Genomic DNA, 25,347 nt, shown 5'->3' on the forward strand with positions numbered 1-25,347 from the left:
CCCTAGGTCCCCAAGAATGTTGACCATTCTCTCCACTTTGAGTGAGTTCTTATAGCTTCAAAAACACCTCTCTGCCTTCATGAAAGAGAAATATTACAGAATTTATTCCTTGTTATTGATGTTGCTGGGACACTAGTTGCATCAGACTCCCTTGGCTACCTATGGCTTAGGTGGATGACTTCACAGTCCTTTTCCTGATCCTGATGAGCAAAGATTGGTGAGAGTGGTCTCTTTGGGGAGCGGGGAGCGGTGGTGGGGAAGTACAGGCAGTGCGTTTTCTCTTTATTACCTCCTCTCACTTTCCTCCTGGAGATCCGGAGTTGTCCTATGGATAGGGGAATAAGGAATGCTGCTAGAGGAAAAGACCCCTCTTCTTGAAAACCTTAGAATTTTCTACTTCAGGCTTGTGGAAACAACTAGATATTCTTCATACTGTTGATCATTCAGTGCGTGCTTATGTGTAATACGCTATTTCCTAGGCTTGATCAGTGGTGTTATAACAAACTGTCTGGGAGAAAAACCTTCTGCATCAAATGGAAAATCCCAAAGAAAAATGACTCTGCATTCCTCTTCATGATCTTTCATTACATAATAATCACAGTCTACCTAAGGGGAAAAGGGTGGTTGTCACCTCTGTGTTTTGGGGGGAGAATCTTTCATCCCATTTCAAAATCATTGACATTTTAGCATATTGCTTTTCTCAAGAAATTGGGTGGATTTATTTCTGTTTTGTTGTACAAGTTATGGAATTGAGAATCCAATGTGAAGTGACTGGCCCAAGTTTCTGTAAGTGCAAATACAGGACTCCTGATCAGGTTCCTATTATAAATAAGATTAAACTGATTCTCAGTATATGACTAATGAAGAACTACCACCATGAAGACTGAAATACTTAATTACTGGTGATCCACCCCTGAAATTAAAATCCAATTTTATTAATTGCTGAGAGCAATTTTTTAGTAAAATTCTCAGTAGAGGCTCTAATTGCTTCACTCAGACATTATTTTTTAATGTTGTAGTTGCCAATGTTAATGTGATAACTGTAAATGATTTGGGAAAAGCATCCAAACAGTTTATATATTTTACTTATTTTTTCTCTAATGAAATCTGAGTACATTATTGGTTGTGGTTACAGTACATGTGTTTGCCATGTATTTGGAAAAAAGTATATATAAATGCCACAATATGAAGTCACATTTTGGAAAAACAATTACATATATAAAAATACTCGAAACATAAAAATTTTGAATTATGAGAATAAATTGGAACCAGTTGTATGTATAATCACTTACTGCCTTTCAGTACAGCTCGGCAAATAGATCATTGCTCCAATCACTAGAAAACCCTTTCCCAAGTGAAAACTATTTTTGCTGCTTTTAATAGTCCTCGAAAGAAAGTGTTTGGAATTTGATTGGCATTTCTCATGAATCAAATTGCAGTGGCCCTCTGCAGATAGGTTTCTAAAAATATGGCATCATCTAAATATAATTCTGTGAACCACCTGTTTTAAGTCCTCAAATTTCTTACCAGGTTCTTTTCCAAGCTAAAAAAAAAAAAGAAAAATGCATCCTTAAGAGCCTTTAGGCAAAGCTATAATACTTTTACTTGAACAGAAAGTCCTCTGCAATGGGGTAGATTATAGAAAAAATGATGGAAGTAACACAAGTTCTTCATTGATAAATACAGAGGAGTCACTTTGAAGACAAATTATTCTTAAATTAAGTATTCTAAAACATAAGGTTCTTGTTGAAGAAAAGTCTTTCAGTTATAAAGGCCATATTCTTAGCAGGCTACAGTGTTCTAGCACAATGTAAAAGGAGGTTCTGATAGACTCCAGATAGAGCTATTCTCATTGTCCATGTGGGAATTCAAGTTTGACCCCTGTGTAGTCTTACTGGAGTGTTATGATAAAAACCCCTCATTATTAGATCTTTTTTTTTATCCAAAAAGCATATAAAAATTTCCAAGATCTTCAGCATAGTGTGGGAAAAGTAGTTTTGTATTCAAAGTAGTTTTGTAGATGCATTTAGATAGGTAATAAGTCACCTCGTGTCTATCTTTTACCAAGATCCTATCACATTTCCCTTCAGCATGCTTTTTAAAAAATGTGGAAAGCAATTTTTCCATGGGTTCGTTTACTCAGGTTTCAAAAATAGTCTCTTTGTTATTGGTAAGCATAATTGAAATTATTTTGCCTGGGAAACCACAAGGAGGTAGAATTTCATTATATATTGAAAATAAGTGATTTTTAGTTATAGTTGGAAAACGGGAACTGGTAGAATTAGATATGCTAGAGCAAATTTCTTACCAGGCTCCTTTCCAAGCTAAAAAAAGAAAAATGCATCCTTAAGAGCCTTTAGGCAAAGCTATAATACTTTCACTGGAAGAGTATCCAAGAAATAATTGGAGATCTTTTGTACACTACATGGAATGTTTATTCTTTGTAACCACAGGATAGTCTACTGCATGGCTGTACCATAGTTTATGGAAATACACATGATCAGTGGTCTTGGAATTGGGTCTGTCTGCAGTTTTAACATTTCTGGAGTCATTTTGGTAAATCCTATTTTTACCAGAAAATTATCTCTCATAAATTCTCCCTCACTGTCTCTGTCTTTCTGCTTTCCTCAGACATTGGCATCTTGTCATCTGTCACTTCCAACAGATGTCATTTCTGTCACTATAAATCAGGTTCTGTTACTTCTCTTCAAATTTCCAGCCTTTATCTTAGAACTGCTAGTATTTTTTTTTTTTTTTTGGCTACCATCTAGAACACACAATATTACTAAATTAAACTTCCTACTTTTATAGTCTTTTTAAAAATAGTTGATCCTTAGTCTTATTCATTAATTTAACATTTTACACCAACATCTGGTATGTGGCAGGCATGAGAGGCATTCAAAGAAGTGTATAGGCAAAAGCTCTGCTCTAATGGAGCATATATTTTAGTGGAGAGCATCAGACAAATATGAGGTAGTGATAAGTGCTTTGAAGAAAAATGAAACTGGGTAAAAGGGATAGATCTAGGAGGTGGGGTGACATTTTATACAGGGTGATGAATGTCGAGCAGAAACCTGAAGTAAGTGCTAGAAGAGCCAATGGGGAGAAGTGCTTGAAGCAGAAGTTTAAGTGCAGAAGTCCTGAGGTAGGCATTTCCTTGTCCTATCTGAGAAATATCTGAGGCACCAGGAGCTCTAGAATGAGCTAAGGTGGAAGTGGGAGAAGTCACAGTTGTTGGTCACCTGTGTGTTTGGAAGGACAGTGGAGGAAGGGATGGGCACCTCAGGACATTATAGACTATTGTAAGGACTTTGGCTTTTACTGAATGACTTAGTCTTGTTTGTTTTTTGAGTGACATGATCTAGACTTGAGAAATTACTGTGACTCCTCCATAGAGACTAGACTAAAGGGTTGTTGGTTCACACAGGAAACAGAATGTGAGGTTAGATCATGGATGTGGTAGTAAAACTTGGCAGAAATGGTTGGATTTCAGTTTTCTTGAAGGTTCAGCCACCAGGATTTGCAGATGAACTGAATGTGGGATGTTAGTGTGGGCACAAGAGCCCATTCTTGATTTCTCTAAGATCTTTTGGCCTGAACCATTGGAATAATACTGTTGCCATTTACTGACATAGGGACCATTGAAAAATAGGGTGGTTTGGACTGAAAATCAAGAGTTTGGCTTTGGATGTATTCAGGTTGAGAATTCTACTAGTTTTGTAAATGGAGATGTTCAAACGCAAGTTAGATAGTGGATTCTGGAATTCAGAAGGTAGGTCTTTGTGAAAACTCCTCACTGGCTCCTCATTGCTTCCAAATTCTAAATTGATCACCTTTAATATCTCTTATCTGACCCTAGACAACCTTAAGTTTTGTTTCTCACTCGTCGCCTTATATAGACCAAGCCAAACAGACTTTCTTATTACTAGAAGGTACTAGATTTTTTGCCATTTCAATGTCGTTACTTATGCCATTATTTATACCTGGAATGCCAGTCCTCTCTATTAGAACACTGTCTAGGCTTCATGACTCCATACCCAAGAGCGTGAAAGGAATCATGGAAAGGAAATGGTCTAGTCAGTGGATGACATTTAGTGAACAGACTTCTGGAGGTCCTGCTTCTGTGTGCTCACTTTAACCTGTGGCACTGCATGCTTTCCCTTGGTGACCAAGTTAATTATTTTCTTTGTTTTCAGATGGGAACTTTTAAAGCACATGATGGTGAATATTTCTTAGAACCTATAATGAAAGCAGATGGGAGTGAACATGAAGATGATCATAACAAGCCACATCTCATATACAGACAGGAATTAAAGAGCAATTATTTTCTGCAATCGCACAAGCCTTGTGAAGTTTCAGGTAAACTATGAAGTAAAGGTTTCTGGTAAAATTATACTATTTTAGTATTTCCATAAGTTACAATTTGACACATCTTCCTTAAATATTTAAGTATGATATTTTAAACACATTTTCTTGACCCATAAGGGCCCATTAGAAGTGTTTGTAGGCAATTTTGTAAACTAAATTCAGATCCAAAAACGTATGTGGTATGAGATTTGTAGCAAATAATCCTAAACTTTTTACTTCAGTCGGTTAGTCACACTAGTGTGCTTTTTCTTAGCAGAATTTTAGATAATTGAACAAGCTAAGTCACAATAACCTGTTGTTCAGTTTTGTACCCTTTCAGCTTTAAATGTAAAGAAACCCTTTTATAGTTGTCTCACTCTTGCTTAGCCTTGTGTTTGAGGTTTACGTTGGTGTGTACAGAAGTTCATTCTTCATTGCTCTGCAGCATTGAGTACATTACAGTTCATCTACCATTTTCCTATTGATCAACTTTTGGGTTATTTGCAGTTTGTCATTATTATAAACAATGCTGCTGTGAATTTTCTTGTCCCCATCCACTGTGTTTGAGGTTCTCCTAAGTATACACATAGATAGTAGAGAATTCCACGTTGTTTTGTAAAACGGCCTTTATGAGTTTATTACTTCTACCAACATGATGTATATTTTTTATTTTTTTTTCCTACAAAATTCAAACTAAAGATTTATAATGGATTAGAAGGTAGGAATCCTAGGTATCTATAGAGTATAAATCTGTTGCTGGTAAAATATTTGTGCATTGAAGTCCCAGTAAGAGTTGTGTCCATGTACGTACATGAATCTTCATATCCTTGTCATTCTCTGAAGAATGGAGAAAGGCACCTGCAGTTATCATCAAAGTACAAAATCTAGACAAAGGAGTGGGATTAGAAAGGATTTATTTGATATTGTAGGTGTCCATAAACTATAGTTCCCAACGCTGCAATGCCATCTGTTTTGGGATATAATGATATGTAGGCCTTTGAAGGTTTTCTCTGGGAATGCACTTCTTAACCTTTGCTATTATAAGAGTGCCATTTTGGAGTGGTTCTCACTGTGTCTAAGGCCGTGTTTTAAATCTATTGACATAATAGATGCCTTTCTTATGCTTTTAATATGAGCATAAGGGTTTCATTTTTATGGCTTCAAAGAAAACACAAATGGGTACAGCTTCACAATAGAATTCTACAGAAGGCAGCTTATGCTTGTTCTGATCTACCATTCGGGAGCAGCTTGTTTAATGAATTGTTTAGCTTCTTAAGAAGAAAACCACCAAGTAGACACTCTGAATGCATAAATGTTTCACATAATGATATGCAGGGTTTTGCATTCACACTCGGTGTTCATTATCAGAAGGAGAATGGTACAAGAAAAGCCAGAGTCTTTTTGTTTAAAAAAAATTTTATACTAAAGATTTATTATAAAAAACACACAAAAAATAGAAAGCGATAGAATTTTGTTTTTTAATCACAATCTACTTTTCCACAACATTTAATTACTGAAACATTGAAGGCAGTATCCATTCTTTTCAATTCTTAAAGTGCCTTCAATTTTAAGTATAATTAACATACATATCTTTAATCACAAAGCAATCAATTAATGGCCTAAATAATTAGCTGCTAATCATCATTTTGTTAGTAAAAATGGAGAGTTGTGAATGTAATTAGTAAAATGTTATCAAAGGCTTTTTCTTCCCTGATTCACACACTATTCAGAAATACTTGCAGGATCTTATATTCTATAGGTGAACATTCATGAGAACCTCTCCAGATGGGTTGGCTTAAAGATTTAGCATATGGACCAAAAAGGTTAAGTGGAAAAGGAAAAATCATTTTTTCCATACGTCTGTTGATCGTCTTAATTCATTATGACCCTAAAATGTTGCCATTCACAGCAGCTTCAGCCTTGATGAATTAGGTTGTTTTCAACATCAGATTTCACCATGTGCCCCAAGGTCATACAAATTATATTTGGTGACCAAACCTGGCTGCTGTGAATACCAGGCTCCCAGGTGGACCTCAGACATAGTAAAATTGAGTAGAAATCGCAAAGCACAGAACCCACAAAATGAGCAAACAACCTCCACAGCCCTGCAACACTACCACCATCTACCCTAACAAAACTAAAACCTTAAAATGGGGAACCTCTGAAAATGTTCACAGGAATGAAGAAATCTTCTGGATATGAAGTATAGTTTTAATGCTTATCCTTCAAAATAGAGCAGACCAGGTCTATGTTTCTCAGACCCAGTAAGCCCTGCTCCCTTTCTTCCACTGCAACTCTGTCCCTCTTGTCTCCGTGTCATGGGGTTAGGAACCTAAAACACGTGTTCTATTAAACGGGACTTGACATGAGTGAAAATGTAATGTCATTCAATGGGTTTTAGATGATGCTGGCCAGCTTTAAAGTTTCTGTGCTTTTCCTAGTTTTTTCTACATTTATTCTTTCTTGGTCTTTGAGTCCCTAACATGTGCAAAGGATTGTACTGGGTAAGACTTGAGTGATTCACTTCATTCAGGTTCTCAAAGCCCAGTGGGTGTAAAAGAGCACAAGAACAGAAATCACAAAACAACCAAGGCTGCCCTGTGTTAGAAGCAATATTGTATGCAGCTCAAGAGGCTGAGAACAACTGCTCTGGGTTTTTACCAAAGAGGTGATATTTAAAACCACTTAATCTCCATCCTGAAGGCTTTCTAAGCATTTTCTAAGCAAAATAAAAAGGGTGATCCTAGAGGGGGACTTGCATTAAAAAGGTACCCAGGATTTGTTTTGATCAAGGATGGTAACGTGACAGACATGGAGATAACTGCCTTTGAAAGCATTTGCTTATAATTTGCCAGCAATGGGGACCTGCCCCATGACAAGCCATGGGGGGAAGCATCTGGGTTGGTCAGGAGGCAGAAAGGAGTGTGGGGAAAGGAATAGGCAAAAGGCTTTTTTACTGCAGGGGTGGGAAGTTGGTAGGGGGCCAAAGCCTCTGTTGGGCAGAAACTAAACCCTACTGGGGTTTGTAGTTGGATGATTTTTAATGGTTTTAGTGTGCCTGTGAAGACGAGTGTGTTGGCAGACATAAGCACTGCGCTGTCTGGTCCTGCAGTTGAAGGTCAAATCAGGAATTATTTAACTCATAAACGTTAGAACGGGCCTGTAGAGAAGAGGCGATGGCACGGCCATGCTCAGAGTCCTGACGGCTGTGAAGAGCATGGGAAGTAGGGGAGATAGGGCTCGCAGGCACACAGATGCGGAACTGAAGGGACTGTTGGATTTTGTAGGCTATCCTGCAGGCATGGAGGAGACAGTTTTAAAGCTGAGACTTCCTATGATCTTTTAAGGTATCGCTCAGTGGGCAGCTTTTTTTTTTTTTTTTTTTAAGATAATTTTGGATTTGAAGGAGAAGAGACTGAAGGCCAAGGGACTGAGTCACAGCAGCTGAATTGTCAGCAGAGGATTTGAATGCCAAGTATAGTGCACTAAAAAGGGTAAATTGAAGATAATTTCCTTAAAGCTTTTTCCTCAGCTTTGAGATGGTATAGCTTGTTCTGTGTGCAATCCATGTGGATAACATTCCTGTGAACATATGAGAATTCTAATAAATTTCATGTACATGCCGATTAAATCTTTAAATGGGAAATAATCCGTAACCGTTGGGGGGAATATGGACGTCTTTGGGGGCCTCAATTGACTTGGGAAGCTGGGAGTCCAGGAAAGCATTCTACTGGCTTTGAGACCCTACCTTTTGGGTCTTAACCTAGGGAAGGTAGAAAATGGTTAATTTAATGTTTCAGTAAAGGTCAGGTGTCAGTAGCTCACAGCTGTAGGGACCAGGCAGTTACAGGACATGAGTAAAGTGAGGTGTCAATAGGATACTGCGGGAGACTCCAGGACACAGAGTCATGTTTCTGACAAAAGATGCACAGGAAATGTGGGACCAGTATTACCAGATCTTTTGTATTTTTATAATTTGAAAATCTAAGATTTTTGTGTGGGGGGTGGGGATGGGGAAGAAACACAAGAGCTATGTTTGGCTGCTTAGCCACCTGTTTATAAAATCTCTGGCCAAGGTCTCTGACCATGGCCAATATTTTGAGCTAATAAGCTTGTTAATGGTGTTTTTAAGAGTCAACTTAAAATGGTGTTGTTAATGGTGTTTTATTTAAGAGTCAGCTCAAGCTTCTAAATCCATAAATAACTACAGAGAACTCACTCTTCTCCTCACCCTTTACTAAAACTACTCTCAAAGATGACTTATGACCTACTTGGCAAAAGCAATAATCTCACCATTAATGCATTTTTAGAGACTATTTCTCACTATTGATTGACTTTTTTAGATTTGAGAGAGTACTGAGTGGGGGGAGGGGCAGAGGGAGAGACTCAAGCAGGTTTCCCCCTGAGCATGGAGCCTGATGTGGGTCTCAGTCTTACAACCCTGAAATCATGATGTGAGCTTAAATCTAGAGTCAGACACTCAACTGACTAAGCCACCCAGGCTTAGTCAACCTATTGATTGACTCTTCATGTATTTGTCCTATACCTTTGGCTTCTCTGACCCAATATGCTTCTACCTTGGCTTCTTTCTTCCCATGTCTCTTCTTGCTGGTTACTACTCTCCCATCTTCTAAGTTAAGTAATTTTTAGAAGTGCTTTTTGTTGCAACCATCTTAGACCATTTTTAATAGTCTTCATTATTTTTTTTTCTACTTCCCTAATTAAAGGATACACCCTTTAAATATTAACTCCAGCTTGTTAAGATTAAATCTCGGGCCTACAGTTGTCCATTCCTCCTCTTTTGTTGGGTGTCTCAGTGGCACTTGGATTCAGTACATCTAAATCTTGAAGCCTCCACTCTCTTCCACCTCCCTTTCCATCTGTACCCATCCCCACCAAAGAAGACTTTTTTTGGGTGGTGGAGAGGTCCAAATTTATTTAAATTGAAACACCTGCTATAATGGAAACCTAGCAAGTGTTACTTTTTAAAAAAAATTTTTTTAAAGATTGATTTATTTGACACAGAGAGAGATCACTAGTAGGCAGAGAGGCAGGCAGAGAGAGAGAGAGAGAGGAAGCAGGTTCCCTTCTGAGCAGAGAGTTCGATTCGGGGCCGATCCCAGGACCCTGAGACCATGACCTGAGCCAAAAGCAGAGGCTTTAACCCACTGAGCCACCCAGGCACCCTGCAAGTGTTACTTTTAAAGTCCTATTATCTAGAGAAGTAGTATATTGGGATAACAGATTATCTGCCTCAGCCATTCGCATCTCCCTTCTGCTTTGTTAACTTTTGTACACCTTAGGATATTTTCTTAAGTAGTTATTTTTTAGTCTTATTAGTAATGTTCTTAAGTTTTATCCCCAAAGAAAAATCCTGGATTGTGAAATTTGACCCATTAAAGTTTTGATAATTGTTAATCTTCTGCAATACAGCTGCCTAATACAGATTATGAAAAATGCTTTTCATGGTCCTCTAATTGGAGACTAAGATCTGCCAGTGTCTTGAATATAATTGTGTCAAAGTGCTTTAAATCAGTTAGAATTTTATTTCCTTCCATGGTTTGTAAAATAAGAGCTTCTCATTTGTTGCTGGTTTTAGTTCTTTTTTTTTTTTATTAAAAAATTTTGGTTTTAATTAATGTATAATGTATTATTTGTTTCAGGAGTCCAGGTCTGTGAATCGTCAGGCTTACACACTTCACAGCACTCACCGTAGCACACACCCTCCCCAGCGTCCATCACGCAGCCACCCCGTCCCTCCCAGCCTCCTCTCCTCCGGCAACCCTCAGTTTCCTGAGGTTAAGAGTTTCTTTCGTTTGTTTTCGTTTTGTTTTTACTCCTATAACCTATTCTGGTTCATCTGATTATCAGTCTGCTGAGGAGGGACTGAGACTATTAACCCTTTGAAATATACTGTGCATTTGTTTGTCTGTTCTACCTCCATGAAGAACTTTTCCATCTTGGCTCTAGATTAGTGTACTTCCTGTTTTTGAAATTCCTAGGTAAGGTTTCCAGCCAACTTGGTAAAGTGCAACTTGGTAGGTAAAGTTCCTGTGAGTTTTCCCTTGACAGCAATGTCAGCCTCCCCTGCTTGAACTAGATCCCTCCTGGCAGTGTTTGCCAGTGATCTACCAGTGATCTACCACCTTCTATGTCCTTTGGCTTGTTTCTTGCCTTAATCTTTTCCTTAATCTTTTCCTTCCATACCATTTCAAATTTATAAAAACAAAACAAACAAAAAACCTGCTTTAGTCTAAATAGTTGATTTAAATACTTAGGATGTTCTTCATTTATACAAATAAAAATGTGATTAAAAATGTGATTGGAGTCATTCATTTTTAGGTCTTTCACTAATAGTACATTCTTAGACTCTTGCTTTATTGAAAATTGCTATTAAATTGTTTTATAATTAGCATCTTAATTACTTTCTTGTGGTTATGTACCTGCTTATAATTTTGTAAGATTAAGAATGCGGTCTCTGGAATCTCGAGCAATGGAATGTCTCACAATTTAGGGGCTCTATTGTTCTGCGTGTAATTAACACTGTCTTGCATTGTTCTTAAATTTGTTATATACCTCTGCTGTCCCACCTTTTTAAAGATTTTGTTTGTTCTCAAAGTAAAAGGTGGCATTTTATTCCACTTTTTTACGTTCTTCACAGAACTAATACATTATATATGTAATAACTGCAGCACAAAAAGGTGAGGAATTACTAGTACCCAAATAACCTTTCTGCTCAGTCAGGTGTGTAAGACGAGGTTCATTCAGAAGATGATGTGGGGCCTCATACGAAGATGTAATTCAGATGGGGAAGTCAGAGAAGGCTTACTTGAAAAAATACCTTCTTAGCCGAGGCCCAAAAGTGAGCAGGAGTTGGTCAAGAGAAAGAGAGAGGGTAAAAAGTATTCCAATTGGAAGCAACAGCATGTGCAAATGCCTGGAGAGGAGACAGTGCTTGAACCACTTCGGGAGCTAAAAGTAGTAAAGTGTGGGATATCAGGAGATGGCAAGATGACATCCTGCTGTGAAGGGAAGGAGGAACAAGCTAATGAAGGTATCTAAGCCTTGTTAAGGGATTTGGGCTTTAAACTCAGCTATCCAGTGAGTACTGGGAGTCCTTTGACCCCAGTATTTAAAACTAAGGTCCTGGTATAGGGTCTGGTTACTTTACTTGACCTGACTTGGCCTGGACCGTTTGCTGTTACTGGTAGCAGAGCTGTAATCAGCCAGACCCACCCTGCTTGTGGGGTCAGGATGATGCAACTGGAATCACAGGCTGAGTAAGGGGAAGGGGCAGGATTAGGTACCCACATTGAAACTGGGGACTGTTAGAGGAATAGATGCTGGGTAGAGGAAACAAGAATGTGCACCAACAGGTGAATAGTTGTGATTATTGTTAGGAAAATTGAGCTACGTTGAGCACTACCAAAGGAGATAACTGAGACATGGGAAGTCAGAATGAAGGATATTCTTGACATTAGTAGATCAACAGCTACACTTCATTTGTGCTGAGAAGTGGAATGGAGGGAGGACCAAGGTACTAGTCACTAACATACAGGCTATGTGAAAGGACCAGTAACAGTGTGAAACTGGTTAGAGTTTTACGTTAACTCCCTTTTCTATTGCTGTATCCAGTAATTGTGTGTCTATTCTAGCAAATCGGGATAATTCCCTGGGCTTTTTGGGACACACATTCCTCAGCATTTTATTTGAGGGATGGGACAGCACCAACCGGAAGGCCAAGGGTAATATTCAGGTTATGGTTTTCAAAATCTGATCTTGCAACAGCAGATAGAAATTTCTGAATTCTCATTAGTATATCCTCTACTCGTCCTGGAGCCCCCAGTTCATAGCATTGAGCTGGGAAGAAAATCGATGGTGTAGGGTCAACAGTCTGTCCTGTTTCCCACCTCCTGGCGGGCTGGGAGCAGAAGGAAGGCAAGAGGAGTGCCGTGGTAAGACCTATGCAGGTCTTCCCTGCTCCACGTGTATACGTGAAGAAAAAAGCGAAGGGGAGATTCTTTTCTTGTTTTGCATTAATAACTTTGGAGGCTGAGACCTCAACCTTGCCCCAACATGGATTTGTTTATTCATTTGTTCCTTCATTTGTAAAATATTTATTGAGTATCTCCTTCACGGAAGCTACAAAGGTGCTGGGGCCTGTTTAACATGTCCCACAACCAGTCTGTACAAGTATGGGAGGGAGGGAGGTGGTAGGGGATGAAGTCACAGAGGTAGTGGGAGGCTAGACTGAGTACTTAATGGGTGGATCCACGTTGTGGGGCCTGAAGACTAAACAGATTGGGGGGTGCTTGATGAAAAATTAGGAATGCAAGATCTCTAGGATTCTTTTCAAGGCCTTGGAAAGGGATTTTCTAAAGCAAGAGACCAGAAGTTTGAGCTGTTTTTGGTTCATGGTGAATCCACCCCAACACATTATAGGACATTATAAATCATAAGGATTTTGTTCTAATACTGGAAAGATTTTGAACAGGAGAGGGATTGGATCAGCCTACATTTTAAAGGGATCACACAGATTGGTAAATGGAAACAAGACCAGAAGAACAAGGGAAAGGCAGGGAGGGTTAGGATACTGCAGTTGTTATGCTGAGCAATGATAAGGTCTTGGATGTAGAGTGTAGCCATAAAGTTAGAAGTAGCCTCATGCAGTGTACATTTTGATGGTCAAGCTGACAACTGGGGTTGGGGGTGAGTGTTGAAAGTAAGAGTGGTCAGATTAAGTAGTGTTTTGGCTTTTTCTTTCTTTCTTTCTTTTTTTTAAATTTTGCCTGAACAAATGGAAGGATAGAGTTTTCATTTACTGAGAATGGGGAAGGCTGTGGGAACTACAGGTTTAGGAACGAATATCACGAGTTTTTGTTTGTTTGTTTGGTTGGTTGGTTTTTGGATATTTTGGGTTTGAGTGATCAATTAGATGTCCAGAAGGAGACAAGGACAAGGTAAATTAGAAGGTTGGTAAGGGGGTCTGGACTTGAAAAAACAGGAATTAAGAGTGTCCTATATTCTAAGGCTAGATGAAAGCACCTAGGGAATAGACTAGAATACAGAGGAGAGAGTCCAAGAACTGAACTGCGGGGCAAGCCGGTGTTCAGCACTTGGGGAGGGGAGTATTAAACTAGGAAAATTTAAGAGGCCAGGAAGATAGTACGAGGACAGGAATGTGTGCCCCCAAATCATGTGAAGACTTCTCAAAAAGGTAGGACAGAGGGACGCCTGGGTGGCTCAGTTGGTTAAGCAGCTGCCTTCGGCTCAGGTCATGATCCCAGCATCCTGGGATCGAGTCCCACATTGGGCTCTTTGCTCCGCAGGGAGCCTGCTTCTCCCTCTGACTCTGCCTTCCACTCTGTCTGCCTGTGCTTGCTCTCGCTCGCTCTCTGACAAATAAATAAATAAAATCTTTAAAATACAATAAAAAAAAAAGGTAGGACAGATTAATTGGCAAAATGGTAGGAATTTAAAGAATATGAAGATTTCAAACTGATTATTGAATTTTGCAAAGTAGAGATGATTGGTGACCTCAAATGTGCTAATTGAAATGGATTCAAGAATCTTGGCATGAATTAAACTTAAGTATTATAAAGAGACTTAGATGAATTATTTTTAGGCTGCCTTTGGTGGGAACTACTCCTGTTGTGAAAACCTTCATTAAAAAACTCCTATGATAAACTTAGAGATATAGCATTAAATAAAAAGACCTATCTGAAAATAAGTTTAATTTATTACTTTTGTCAAAATCCCAAAATAGTGGACTTAAAAAAAAATCTTTGAAAAGCAATAGTAAAAAAACTTTATCTTGTTAAAGTTAACAGATACTTCATAGGAACTTTAAAAATGTATCAAATTTTTCAGAAAAGTATCCCTATATGCAGACATATCTTGGACTTCTGTTGGTCTATTCATTGTGCTACAACGATAGTATATTTAAAACAAACTCTTAAGTTCTCAAATGTGGTAGAAGCAGCACTTAATGTGGTCAAGACTGTCTTGGTTATTTACCCTTTGTATTTGCATATAAATTTTAGAATCAGGTTGTTGGTTTCTGCAAAAGGAAAAAGAATTTTGGATTTTATTGATCAAGAGATCAGTTTGGTGAAGGGATATCTTTACAGTGTGTCTTCTAACCCATCCAAATGGTATATCCTCTATTTCCCATGTAATAGTTTATACATCTTTATAGTGGTGTTGTGTGTCTTTTTAAAAAAAGTTATTTATTTATTTATTTGATAGACAGATCACAAGTAGGCAGAGAGGCACACAGAGAGAGAGAGGAGGAAGCAGGCTCCCCACTGAGCAGAGAGCCTGATGCGGGGCTTGATCCCAGGACCCTGGGCTCGTGACCTGAGCCGAAGGCAGAGGCTTTAACCCACTGAGCCACCCAGGCACCTCTGTTGTGTCTCTTTTTGTCAGTGAGTATTGGGGGAGATTTTTAATTTTAAAAATTCATTTTTTTCTACATAAAAATGCAGGCAATTTTTGTTTTTAATATTCAGCAGCCTCGATCATATATTCTAATAGCTTATCTGTTGATGATTTGGGTTTGTACATGAACAATCATGTAGACAGCTATTTCTTTCCAGTCTTTCAACCTTTTATTTTATTGTACTGGCTAGAATTTCTTGAACAAAGTTGACTAGATACGCAGTTTGTTTTTACCATACTGGATTTGGTAATTTCTTTAGAATTTTTGTATGTGTGTTCATGAGTCATTTTGGTTTGTAATTTTTCGCTTGCGCTGAAAGCAAGAAGATGAACTATTGAAGGGAATGATTAAAATGATGGACCATGGTATGTGAGCTATATAAGGATGTCATCATTTTTGTTTTGTTCACTTAATATTACAGATGTACTGACTAAAGTGAAAATAACTCAATAGACTTGTGGAGAGCAATAAATGTAAATTTTTCTATCTATAGTTTTAGATTACTAATCAACCATATAGCTTGTTTTACAGTTTTCCTTTGGTCTACCAAAACACAATTTAATTGCAAATGCTTAGTGAAGTACATTTTAATCTTTGGCTCTCTACTGCTTACCCATGTGATAATTCCTCATGAAAAGAAAGTAAAGACTTTAATTATTTGCAATTAGAATCTGATTCAGTATTGCTGCCCTATTTAAAGACCTGGAGACATGAGATTGGACTGTTCTCACAATGAGTACAAATGCAGGGGAAACTGCACCAGCATGGTCCATGCTCTTGGCCAGTACCCGCCTGTGTTCTACTCTTTGTGAAGATCATTACTGCTGGAGTAAGATTTGGGCCCATTGCCAGGTCAGGCGACAGATACACTGTTTCATGTGGAGAATATCCAGACCTTTGGACCTACCCCAAGAAGGCTGCTTTCTTGGGCTTTTCTTTCTTGGAAGAGAGCCAGAAAACTGACAGGATAAAACTCTCTCATGGTGACCTGTTAGTCTGCAGTCTACAACTTTTTGTGCATATATATAAATGTACCTAGATGTTAGATTAACATCCTGATGTTAAGATTGACAAAAAAAAACCTTCTTTTTAAAATGCAGTGATCGATTAAATTCTGAGATGTACCATGAAATAAATACCTATTTGAAAATCAAAATTCAGTTTATCAGTGACTTCAAAGTTTGATGTCCCCTGAACCAATGAAAATTAATAGACTTAGTAAAAGCTGACAAAAGCAATATGAATAAAAGTTAATTCTGTAATACAGATATTAAGTATTATTATGATTTCAGAGTTTTACTTTTTAATACTTTTTAGTGTCTGGCTCTAATTAGACCTAAGTTTTTTAATGTTAAAATTACTTTGAAAAATACCATTAGTTTTTTTTTTTTTTTTTTAAACCCTTAAGCAATATCAAAGATTAAAAGACTATTTCACATGAGAATTCTATTTTTAGTCAAAAGCTATTTCAGGAAGGACAGATCTAGGAAGAATAAATTAAAATGGCCAGAGTAGCATTTGACAAGAATGAGTTAAAGTATAAAGTTAGATTACCTTTTAGATTTTTATGAGTTATAACTTTATTATAAAAAAATTCAAGACAAACTAGTAGGAAATACTCAAATATTTTGAACAAGTTAGTACTAGTGTAGAAAAATAGTATTATACCAACACTTGAATTGTGGTAGAGCAAATAGAGGTTATAATATTTGCAAATGCCCACTTTAACTGCATTTTGGGAGGTATTAGAATAGTACTTAAAATGACCTCAGTGAATTTTTGTAATGATTCCACAGGCACAAGGCCGACTGTCCAATAATGTGGGAAATCTTGTAGTTCCAGAGTAACTGCTCTAAAGTTTGGACAAAAGTTAATAGGGTATGTGTTAAATCATGGTAAGTGGTGGAGTGGTTAGGTGGCTCAGTCAGTTAAGTGTCTGACTCTTGATTTCAGCTCAGTTCATGACCTCAGGGTCATGAGGTTGAGCCCCACATTGGGCTCCATGTTGGGTGTGGAGCCTACTTGGGATTCTTTCTCCCTCTTCCTCTTTACCCTCTCTCTCAGAAAAAAACAAAACAAAACATGGTAAGTGGATATGCGTGAAGGTTCATCTGAGTAGGAAGATAAGATTAATAAGGTAGAATTCTGTACTCTTGTCAGTCTTATTAGTGTTGTGCTATATTCTAACTTCAGCCACACTTGCAAAAAAAAACACACTAGAGATCAGTATTCAACATGAGTTCTGAATAAGTGATTTTTCTTTAAGGAATGAAACGTTTTATTTTATTTGCATCTTCAGATGCTAGGGTATAAATTTAACTTCTATGATTTTCAAATATCCCTTCAAGAAGCCATAGGGTAGGAGTTTGGAATATCATATTGGCACGTGCATAGTTGTCCCTCTGTATTTTTATACTTGTGTCATTTGGCTTATTTTTCTTAGTCCCACTTGGCTTAGAATTTCTGATAAAGGACAGGATTTGAAGTTGTAGAAAAAGCACTCATAAAAGGCAAAGGGTTACACAGTTTTTCTATACCCTTTGAGTGTAGAGATTGGGATGCCAAAAACTCGAAAGAGACCACCGGTGCATGTTCCTTTCCAAGAAAAATAATCCTAAAGGTTTGGAATTTATGAATGAATGTGTGCCTGTTTTCAGCTCCTGATTCAGCTTGTTAGGGAAACCTGTCTTCTACATCTTTGGAGTGAACTCATGGGGTGGCTTCTTGAGACTGTAGGTGAAGAAAAGGTATTTACTCTAATGCTTGACCTGTGTGCTCTTTGTCCTGTCAGCCAACATAGCTGAAGGAACTAGAATTTCTTGGTGGGTGTGGGATTAATAGGGAATAATTTGGGGGTTTCCAGTGTTCTTTTTTTCTTTCAGAGCCTCTAGAGTGAAAGGACAGTTCTGGATCTGTCCCAGGTCTATGCACGGTAGAGCTAAATGACTATATTCAAATTTTGACTCAGCTCTGATTCTGTAATTCAAGAAGGACTAGACCCCATATTTTCATGAATATGACTAGCTAGTTCCTCTTTTAGTCCTGTAGGAGACAGCATTTTCCATTATGACCCTGGTTACTAAATTCTTAGCATTCTACATGTATTACCACATATGACCTTTTGAAGAGACATGTGATCTAGAACTCTAATGTAATAATTGATATTGAGGAAATCTGAATTCATTTCTTTGTTATGCCACCTGATTGGTAGCTACTGAAATTGTGTGTAACCTGTGTCACATGTCTGTTTTAAAAATGTGCACTGTAATTGAAACTGATTCAGGGATGCAGTGAGGACTAGTGATGTAATGATTCTTTTATGTTTCAAGTTTCGGCCAGTCATGGGCAAGTCCATAATCTGCACATTTGTTACTAGGAGGTGGGGTTCTAATTAACTGGGGAACCTCTTTGAAATAAAGCTTTATAAAATACTTTATAAGTTATGTGCTGTAATTCTATAAGGGTAGTGGTGATTTCTAAAATTGACAAATCGTAGAGACTAGATTTTCATGAGTCTTTGTATTGAAAACTAATGTTTTAAAAAATGTTTCAGAATTATATTTTATTACCTGTTACCTGAACAGTTGACTTTAACCTTCCTGTGTTCCCCTTTCTTCACATACAAAATGAGGATACTAATAGTACCTACCTTACAGAATTAATAATAAAGGGGATAACTTACGTGAAGTGTACACTTCACATAATACTTCTTACTAGTGCTTATTGGGTTTATTACTGTTTATAGTTGGATTAATAACAAAACTCCATAGCATGGCACAATAGGACATATAATCCAGAAAAGTTTAAATCCTGAGGAAATAAGTTAGATTTCACAATATCTGCTATGATCACTATTTAGGGCACACAGAATTATTTGAGCTGGGAACCCTCTTGGCCCTTGAACAAGTGGTTTAAATGCAGATAATCCAGAATAAGCCTCATTGGATTTTTATGCTCATTTTCAAAACAGTTACATGCTATTGGAGAAGTAGAACATTTGTTCATGTGGTCAAACACAGAGCATTAGTATCAGTTCTAAGCTCTGTAGAGACCAGAGTGAATATTTCACTTGCTCTCCGGCAAATCAAAAGCAATCTCTCCAGCTTTGAATTGCTGCTGTTGTACATCACAATTAGAGTTAATCATACCCTTGAATTTCCAGTCTCACAAACCTTTTGCCTCTCAGTGTGTTCCTTCCCTTTCTCCCCCAATTTTTTATCCATCCTTTTTCCCAATTTTTTTTTTTTTTGAGCACTTACACAAGGCATAACCTATTGCCCTATAGTGTTCTTAGTGTTTAAAGAGTTTATATAGCTTGCCAGTAGTGCTAAACAGTATTGTTTAGTGGCCGGCTGTGAGGAGGGGCTTGGACTTATGGTCATGTGGATCAGTGGTAATTTGAGATAAATAAGATGCTCCTGAAAATGAATTTTTTGGATGTGAATGAAGGATAAAAGGGGTGGGACAGGGATTGAAGGTGGTGGGGCCGTTTTTGAAGACTTTATTTTTGCATTTGTGATTCTAATATTTTAAGGTGTGAAGGACCTGGAAGAGTTTAGAGACATGGACCCTGTTGACAGTAGGAACAAAACAAGGAAAATTTTGAAGGAGAAATGGCAAAGCTTGGTGAGCAGATACAAAGGGGGCAACGACAGGAAGAACTCAATGGAAGGGCTTGGTTTGGCAAGAGTTGTGCATATGAGGAAGTTGTTACTCATATTAATAGAGCAAACCTAGGAATAGGAAAAGAAAATGAATTATTTTATAGAATTTGAATACAAAGTGCCAGTAAGGTGTTTATGTAGAATTATGGGTTTCTAGTTACATTTCTAGTTTATATTTAACAGTAAATTTTTTAGTAGTTTATGTTAGGGATTATTTTTTAACAATTTCCCTGTATTCTGCAATACACTATACTGTAAAAAAAAAAAAGTGTTATATTTACAGATATAGTTAAATATTTTATGTTCTAGTGGGCAAATAATCCATTGCATGATGTTCCTGATTTGATGGGTATGATTTGCTTTAAATTATTTTTGGGTCCTAATACACTTGCTATTAATAAAGGATGCACATCATTTTAGCATTTGACTTGGAACAGAAATAAAAATAAGCATTTCATAAAGATGATGTAATTGGCAAAGGAGTTTTGAATAATACCCATTTGGATATTTGGAAAGGTCATGTTATCATTTGTTTCACTGCTTGATTATGAATATCAAAATGTAATGAGACGAAGTGTTTTAGCCTGTAAAACTTGTAGATGCTGTTTTTTTTTGAATGGTAAGTATATCTTTTTTTTTTCTTTTCAGTGTAACAGTATTCATTGTTTTTGCACCACACCCAGTGCTCCATGCAATATGTGCCCTCCCTAATACCCACCACCTGGTTTCCCCAACCTCCCACCCCCCGCCCCTTCAAACCCCTCAGATTGTTTTTCAGAGTCCATAGTCTCTCATGGTTCACCTCCCCTTCCAATTTACCCCAACTCCCTTCTCCTCTCCATCGCCCTCCTCCATGTTGTTTGTTATGCTCCACAAATAAGTGAAACCATATGATAATTGATTCTCTCTGCTTGACTGATTTCACCAGCATAATCTCTTCCAGTCCCGTCCATGTTGCTACAAAAGTTGGGTATTCATCCTTTCTGATGGAGGCATAATACTCCATAAAGTATATGGACCACATCTTCCTTATCCGTTCATCCATTGAAGGGCATCTTGGTTCTTTACACAGTTTGGCGACTATGGCCCTCGCTGCTATGAACATTGGGGTACATATGGCCCTTCTTTTCACTACATCTGTATCTTTGGGGTAAATACCCCGTAGTGCAATTGCAGGGTTATAGGGAAGCTCTATTTTTAATTTCTTAAGGAATCTCCACACTGTTCTCTAAAGTGGCTGCACCAACTTGCATTCCCACCAACAGTGTAAGAGGGTTCCCCTTTCTCCACATCCTCTCCAACACATGTTGTTTCCTATCTTGCTAATTTTGGCCATTCTAACTGGTGTAAGATGGGATCTCATTGTGGTTTTAATTTGAATCTCCCTGATGGCTAGTGATGATGAACATTTTTTCATGTGGCTGATAGCCATTTGTATGTCTTCATTGGAGAAGTGTCTGTTCATATCTTCTGCCCATTTTTGGATGTGATTATCTGTTTTGTATGTGTTGAGTTTGAGGAGTTCTTTATAGATCCTGGATATCAACATTTTGTCTGTACTGTCATTTGCAATATCTTCTCCCATTCCATGGGTTGCCTCTTTGTTTTGTTGACTATTTCCTTTGCTGTGCAGAAGCTTTTGATCTTGATGAAGTCCCAAAAGTTCATTTTCGCTTTTGTTTCCTTCATGTAGATGCTGTTTGTATAACATGGTTAAAAGTTCCAATAAAACAAGTTTATTGTAATAGTTTAATGGACACAGAGATGTGAAAGAATAAAATAATTCTATCCACCTTCTATGTTGAGGTGTTAGAAATTTGAGGTGTATAGTTAACATACCTTTTGTCTCATTATGTAAATTTGTATGGCTAAATACTTGAATCCTTGGAAGTTTCTACAAAAATAAGATTATACTGTACATATCATTGACACTTAAATTTTTTACTTAAAAACACATGGACATCCTTCTATATTAGACATGCAGAACTAATTCATTTTTTAACAGCTGAATAATGTCTCATTCAGTTATTCGTGTGTTGAGGTTAGTTTAAGAAGTCTTAAATTGAGTCTCTTGGGATTTTAGTTATAAAAGCCATTTATATACTAAATAAACAGTGAAAACTTTCTTCCTAATATTCATATTGTGTATTTCATTTTATTGTCTTACTGCTTTAGGTAGTATTACCAAAACAATAGTACATGATAGTAGTGAGAGATGTTTTATTTTAATAGTTATTAGTTTGGTATATTACTATTTAAGAATTTAATTTAAAAATTGGGGCACCTGGGTGGCTCAGTCAATTGGGCATGTGCCTTTGGCTCAGGTCAGGATCCCAGGGTCCTGGGATTGAGTCCTGCATTGGGCTCCCTGCTCAGTAGGGTGTCTGCTTCTTCCTCACCTGTTGCTCCCCCTGCTTTGTGCGCATGCAGTCTTTATATTTTTTTAATTAAATTCTTTTTTTTTTTTTAAATCTATGAATCAACATGAAATGCAGGACTTGGACAGCAGCCTGTATGCAGTCACATAATTCCATTCCTACCCACCCTTCCATTTTGACCTGCCTCCGCTCATCTGAGGCACCCAGCATTTTAAATCCCATGTAGGTCATCAACTTGCTTTCTGTATATCCATATGTATTTATAAAAGTGTATATTGAGTTTATAAAGCACCAAGAAGTAGGTTCTATTTAATTTTTCTCACTTTTTAAACAGTATGCATTCATACTGTTGTGTGTTGATGGAGTATGAAATTATATTTCTTCTGAATTCATTTGTTTTGGCAAAGTGTTATATAGAACATTCCTATTTCATTTCTTCTCTTTTTAAATTTTTAAAAATATTTTATTTATTTATTTGACAGACAGAGATTACAAATAGGCATAGAGCAGGCAGAGAGAGAGGGGGAAGCAGGCTCCCTGTTGAGCAGAGAGCCCCTTGGGGGGCTCAATCCCAGAACCCTGAGATCATGACCTGAGCTGAAGGCAGAGGCTTAACCCACTGAGCCACCCAGGCTCCCCCCATTCCATTTCTGATAGAAATTAGACTTTTGACATCTCTAATGCTGTATTTGCTAAATTCTGATTTTTTTCCCTTTAACCTTCATTGTCAAACAGTATCTTTTAGTGATACTAAAAGTGGTACTCCACTGACTCTGTAGCCAAATTCCCAGCATTTGAATCCCAGTGGTGCTAGTTAACATATGACTGGATTTTATTGACCTAATATCTGCGAAACTTTTGTTTTTGATAGGCAAATCTAAACTGTTCCCTGCTATTATGATGAATGCGCTATTATGATAAATGGTCTATTTAGTTTTGTTTCTTTTGTTTTTATTTGCAGTTCCATTGGTGATCAATTGTGGTTGTGGGTTTTTTAATCTCTATGTTGCAGATTTCTCATCTGTAATATGGAGTTAACAATACCTATCTCTTATGGTGCTGTTTAAATGAATTAATATAAGTAAATTTACCAGAAGAGCACTTGACTGACAGTAAGCAGAAGGTGTTAGGTGTTGTTTGTGTTTCATACTGACATTCTGATTCTTTTTCCATATTTCTTTACTTACAATGGTTTTTTCCCTTTAAAATTGGAAATTCTGGGTATCTGTTTCTCTTTGGTAATACACTTATATTTAAGTAGTTATATATATACTTATGTCTGGTATTTAAAAGTAAACAATTTTATCTCTTTGGCACTGAGTTATATGACCTATCCCAATTCCCTCCTGCCCTAGGAAAATTTTTTCCAAGTTGAATATGCCAATTTTCAGTGTCATCAGCAGGATAGGGATGTGCAGGTACCCCACATTTTATTACCATGCCATGTCATTGCCAGTATTTTTCATTTTAGCCTTTTTGTTGGGGGGGGCATATAATGTTTCATTGTGTTTTAATTTGTATTTTAATGAGTATAATATATATTATAATATATATAATTTGTAATATATAAATTATGTCTGAGCTCTTTTCCAAGATCTATTAAGTGGTCATGGATATTTTAGTGGTGGAGTCACCCCAGGAGAAAGATTTTAGGACAAAATTTTAAGGCCATACACTCAGTTTGCCAAATTCAGAATTTCCCACTGAGGTGAATTTTAAAACCTAAGTACACAGTAATATTAAAAGGTAGGAGGGTTTGGGAATCTGTGGAAACAATGCTCTTGTTTCTTACAAGCATAAGGTTGCTGCTTACTTAAAAGAAAATTATTTTTGTAATAGTTTTATATTTGTCTAATCTTTATAGTACAACTAAGTCTGAGTAGTTTCCAGGGCCTTTGATTTTTTTTCTTAACTGATTCTTTGGTGTACTCTTCCGTTGAAAACACTTCCACAAAACAGTTGTCTGAAAAAAAAGAGAAAAAGGAGAGAAAAAAATGGAGCAGGACATAGGATGAGCACCTATGCAGCTTATAATTTTTTTCTAATAGCACAAATAATTAGTTTCTATAAATGCATAGGACTTAAATATCGCCTCTGTAATAATCTCTAATGTTGAATAATTTGAATGCTGTATTTAAACATAAGCATGTTTTTGGATATTTTATATAATCAAGTATTATAAAATTTATATCTACATTTAACTTTCTGGATTCAAAAAGCCACCATTGTTCTATGGTTTGATTTTTCTGTCTATGGTGATATTCACTTAAGTCTAACAAAAGCTTCTCCATATTGTCTTCAAAATGTGATTACTTTGTAATGGGTTGAAATATCATTGCTTGAGGGCCTAATTTACCTACTTTCCTTGTTTTTTTTTTTTTTTAATGAACACAGTGGTTAATAAATGAACTCGAACCGCCATAGCTGTTTAAAAAAAAAAAAAAAAAAAAGACTTAGGGCACCTGGATGGCTCAGTGGGTTAAGCCTCTGCCTTCAGCTCAGGTCATGATGTTGGGGTCCTGGGGTCGAGCCCCGCATCGGGCTCTCTGCTTAGCAGGGAGCTTGCTTCCCCCTCTCTCTCTGCCTGCCTTTCTGCTGACTTGTGATCTCTGTCAAATAAATAAATAAAACTTAAAAAAAAAAAAAAAGACTTAGAGTTTGGTTTTTCTTAAGGCAATCTATGAAAATGAACATTTTATTACTAGGCATAGTAATCCTCATAATACTGCTGCATAACACTGTTTAACTTCTTTTTATCTTTGTGTCTCACATTGGAAGCAGATGTGTATGTATTAAATTTTTGTGCAATATTTTTAGTCCCATCTAATTTAATGGCTCTGCATTATATTCTCTTTTCCCCCTAGAAAGTCAAATAAAGCAGACCACTTTACCCCTTCACCGCAACAGCAATATGACCGAAGATCTTAATGTAAAGAAGGAAATGGCTCTAGGGTACCCTTCAAAAAATAAATCCTTGGAAGATGAAAGAAGCCCATTACATTCCAGGAAAAAACGTTTCTTATCCTATCCAAGATATGTAGAAGTCATGGTTACAGCCGATGCCAAAATGGTTCATCATCATGGACAGAATCTGCAGCACTATGTACTAACTCTAATGTCAATTGTAAGTAAACCTGTCATTTAAACTTTCTAAGATATTTAATGTTTTCTTCACATTAATTGAAAATCTCTGAAAACACTTACTGAAAATACTTGAAGAATTATTCATTGCATGAATACTTTCTATCCCTTGGTAAAGGGAAGATCTTGGTAGCACTGATCTTTTGCCCCTTGAATCTGATTTTTAAACCCTCTTATTTCTGCATGGAAGGAAGGGGATGCTATTTTGCTCCTGTTACACTTACCAAATCAGAAATTGGGGCAAATGATAATTTATTTTTTAAGTTTTTAATTGTAGCATAGTTAATATAATGCTATATTAGTTTCAGGTAAATAAGTATAGCGATTCAACCATTTTATACATTGATCAGTGTTCATCTTGATAAATGTACTCTTT

General features: G+C 37.1%; 1 protein-coding gene across 2 annotated transcripts in view; it reads left to right on the top strand.

Moving 5' to 3' along the window:
- The window catches only part of ADAMTS20 (ADAM metallopeptidase with thrombospondin type 1 motif 20), a 193,499-nt gene that overhangs the window by 9,329 nt on the left and 158,823 nt on the right, over nt 1–25,347 (top strand). For both annotated transcript variants that reach the window (XM_004765562.2, XM_045073142.1), the window contains exons 3-4: nt 4,197–4,359; nt 24,695–24,954. In XM_004765562.2, the coding sequence (XP_004765619.1) occupies nt 4,197–4,359; nt 24,695–24,954 (423 nt within the window). The remainder of the gene's footprint in view (nt 1–4,196; nt 4,360–24,694; nt 24,955–25,347) is intronic.

This window comes from Mustela putorius, unplaced genomic scaffold (genome assembly GCF_011764305.1).
Source record: "Mustela putorius furo isolate JIRA1106 unplaced genomic scaffold, ASM1176430v1.1 tig00537227_pilon_pilon_pilon, whole genome shotgun sequence".
Lineage (NCBI taxonomy): Eukaryota > Metazoa > Chordata > Mammalia > Carnivora > Mustelidae > Mustela > Mustela putorius.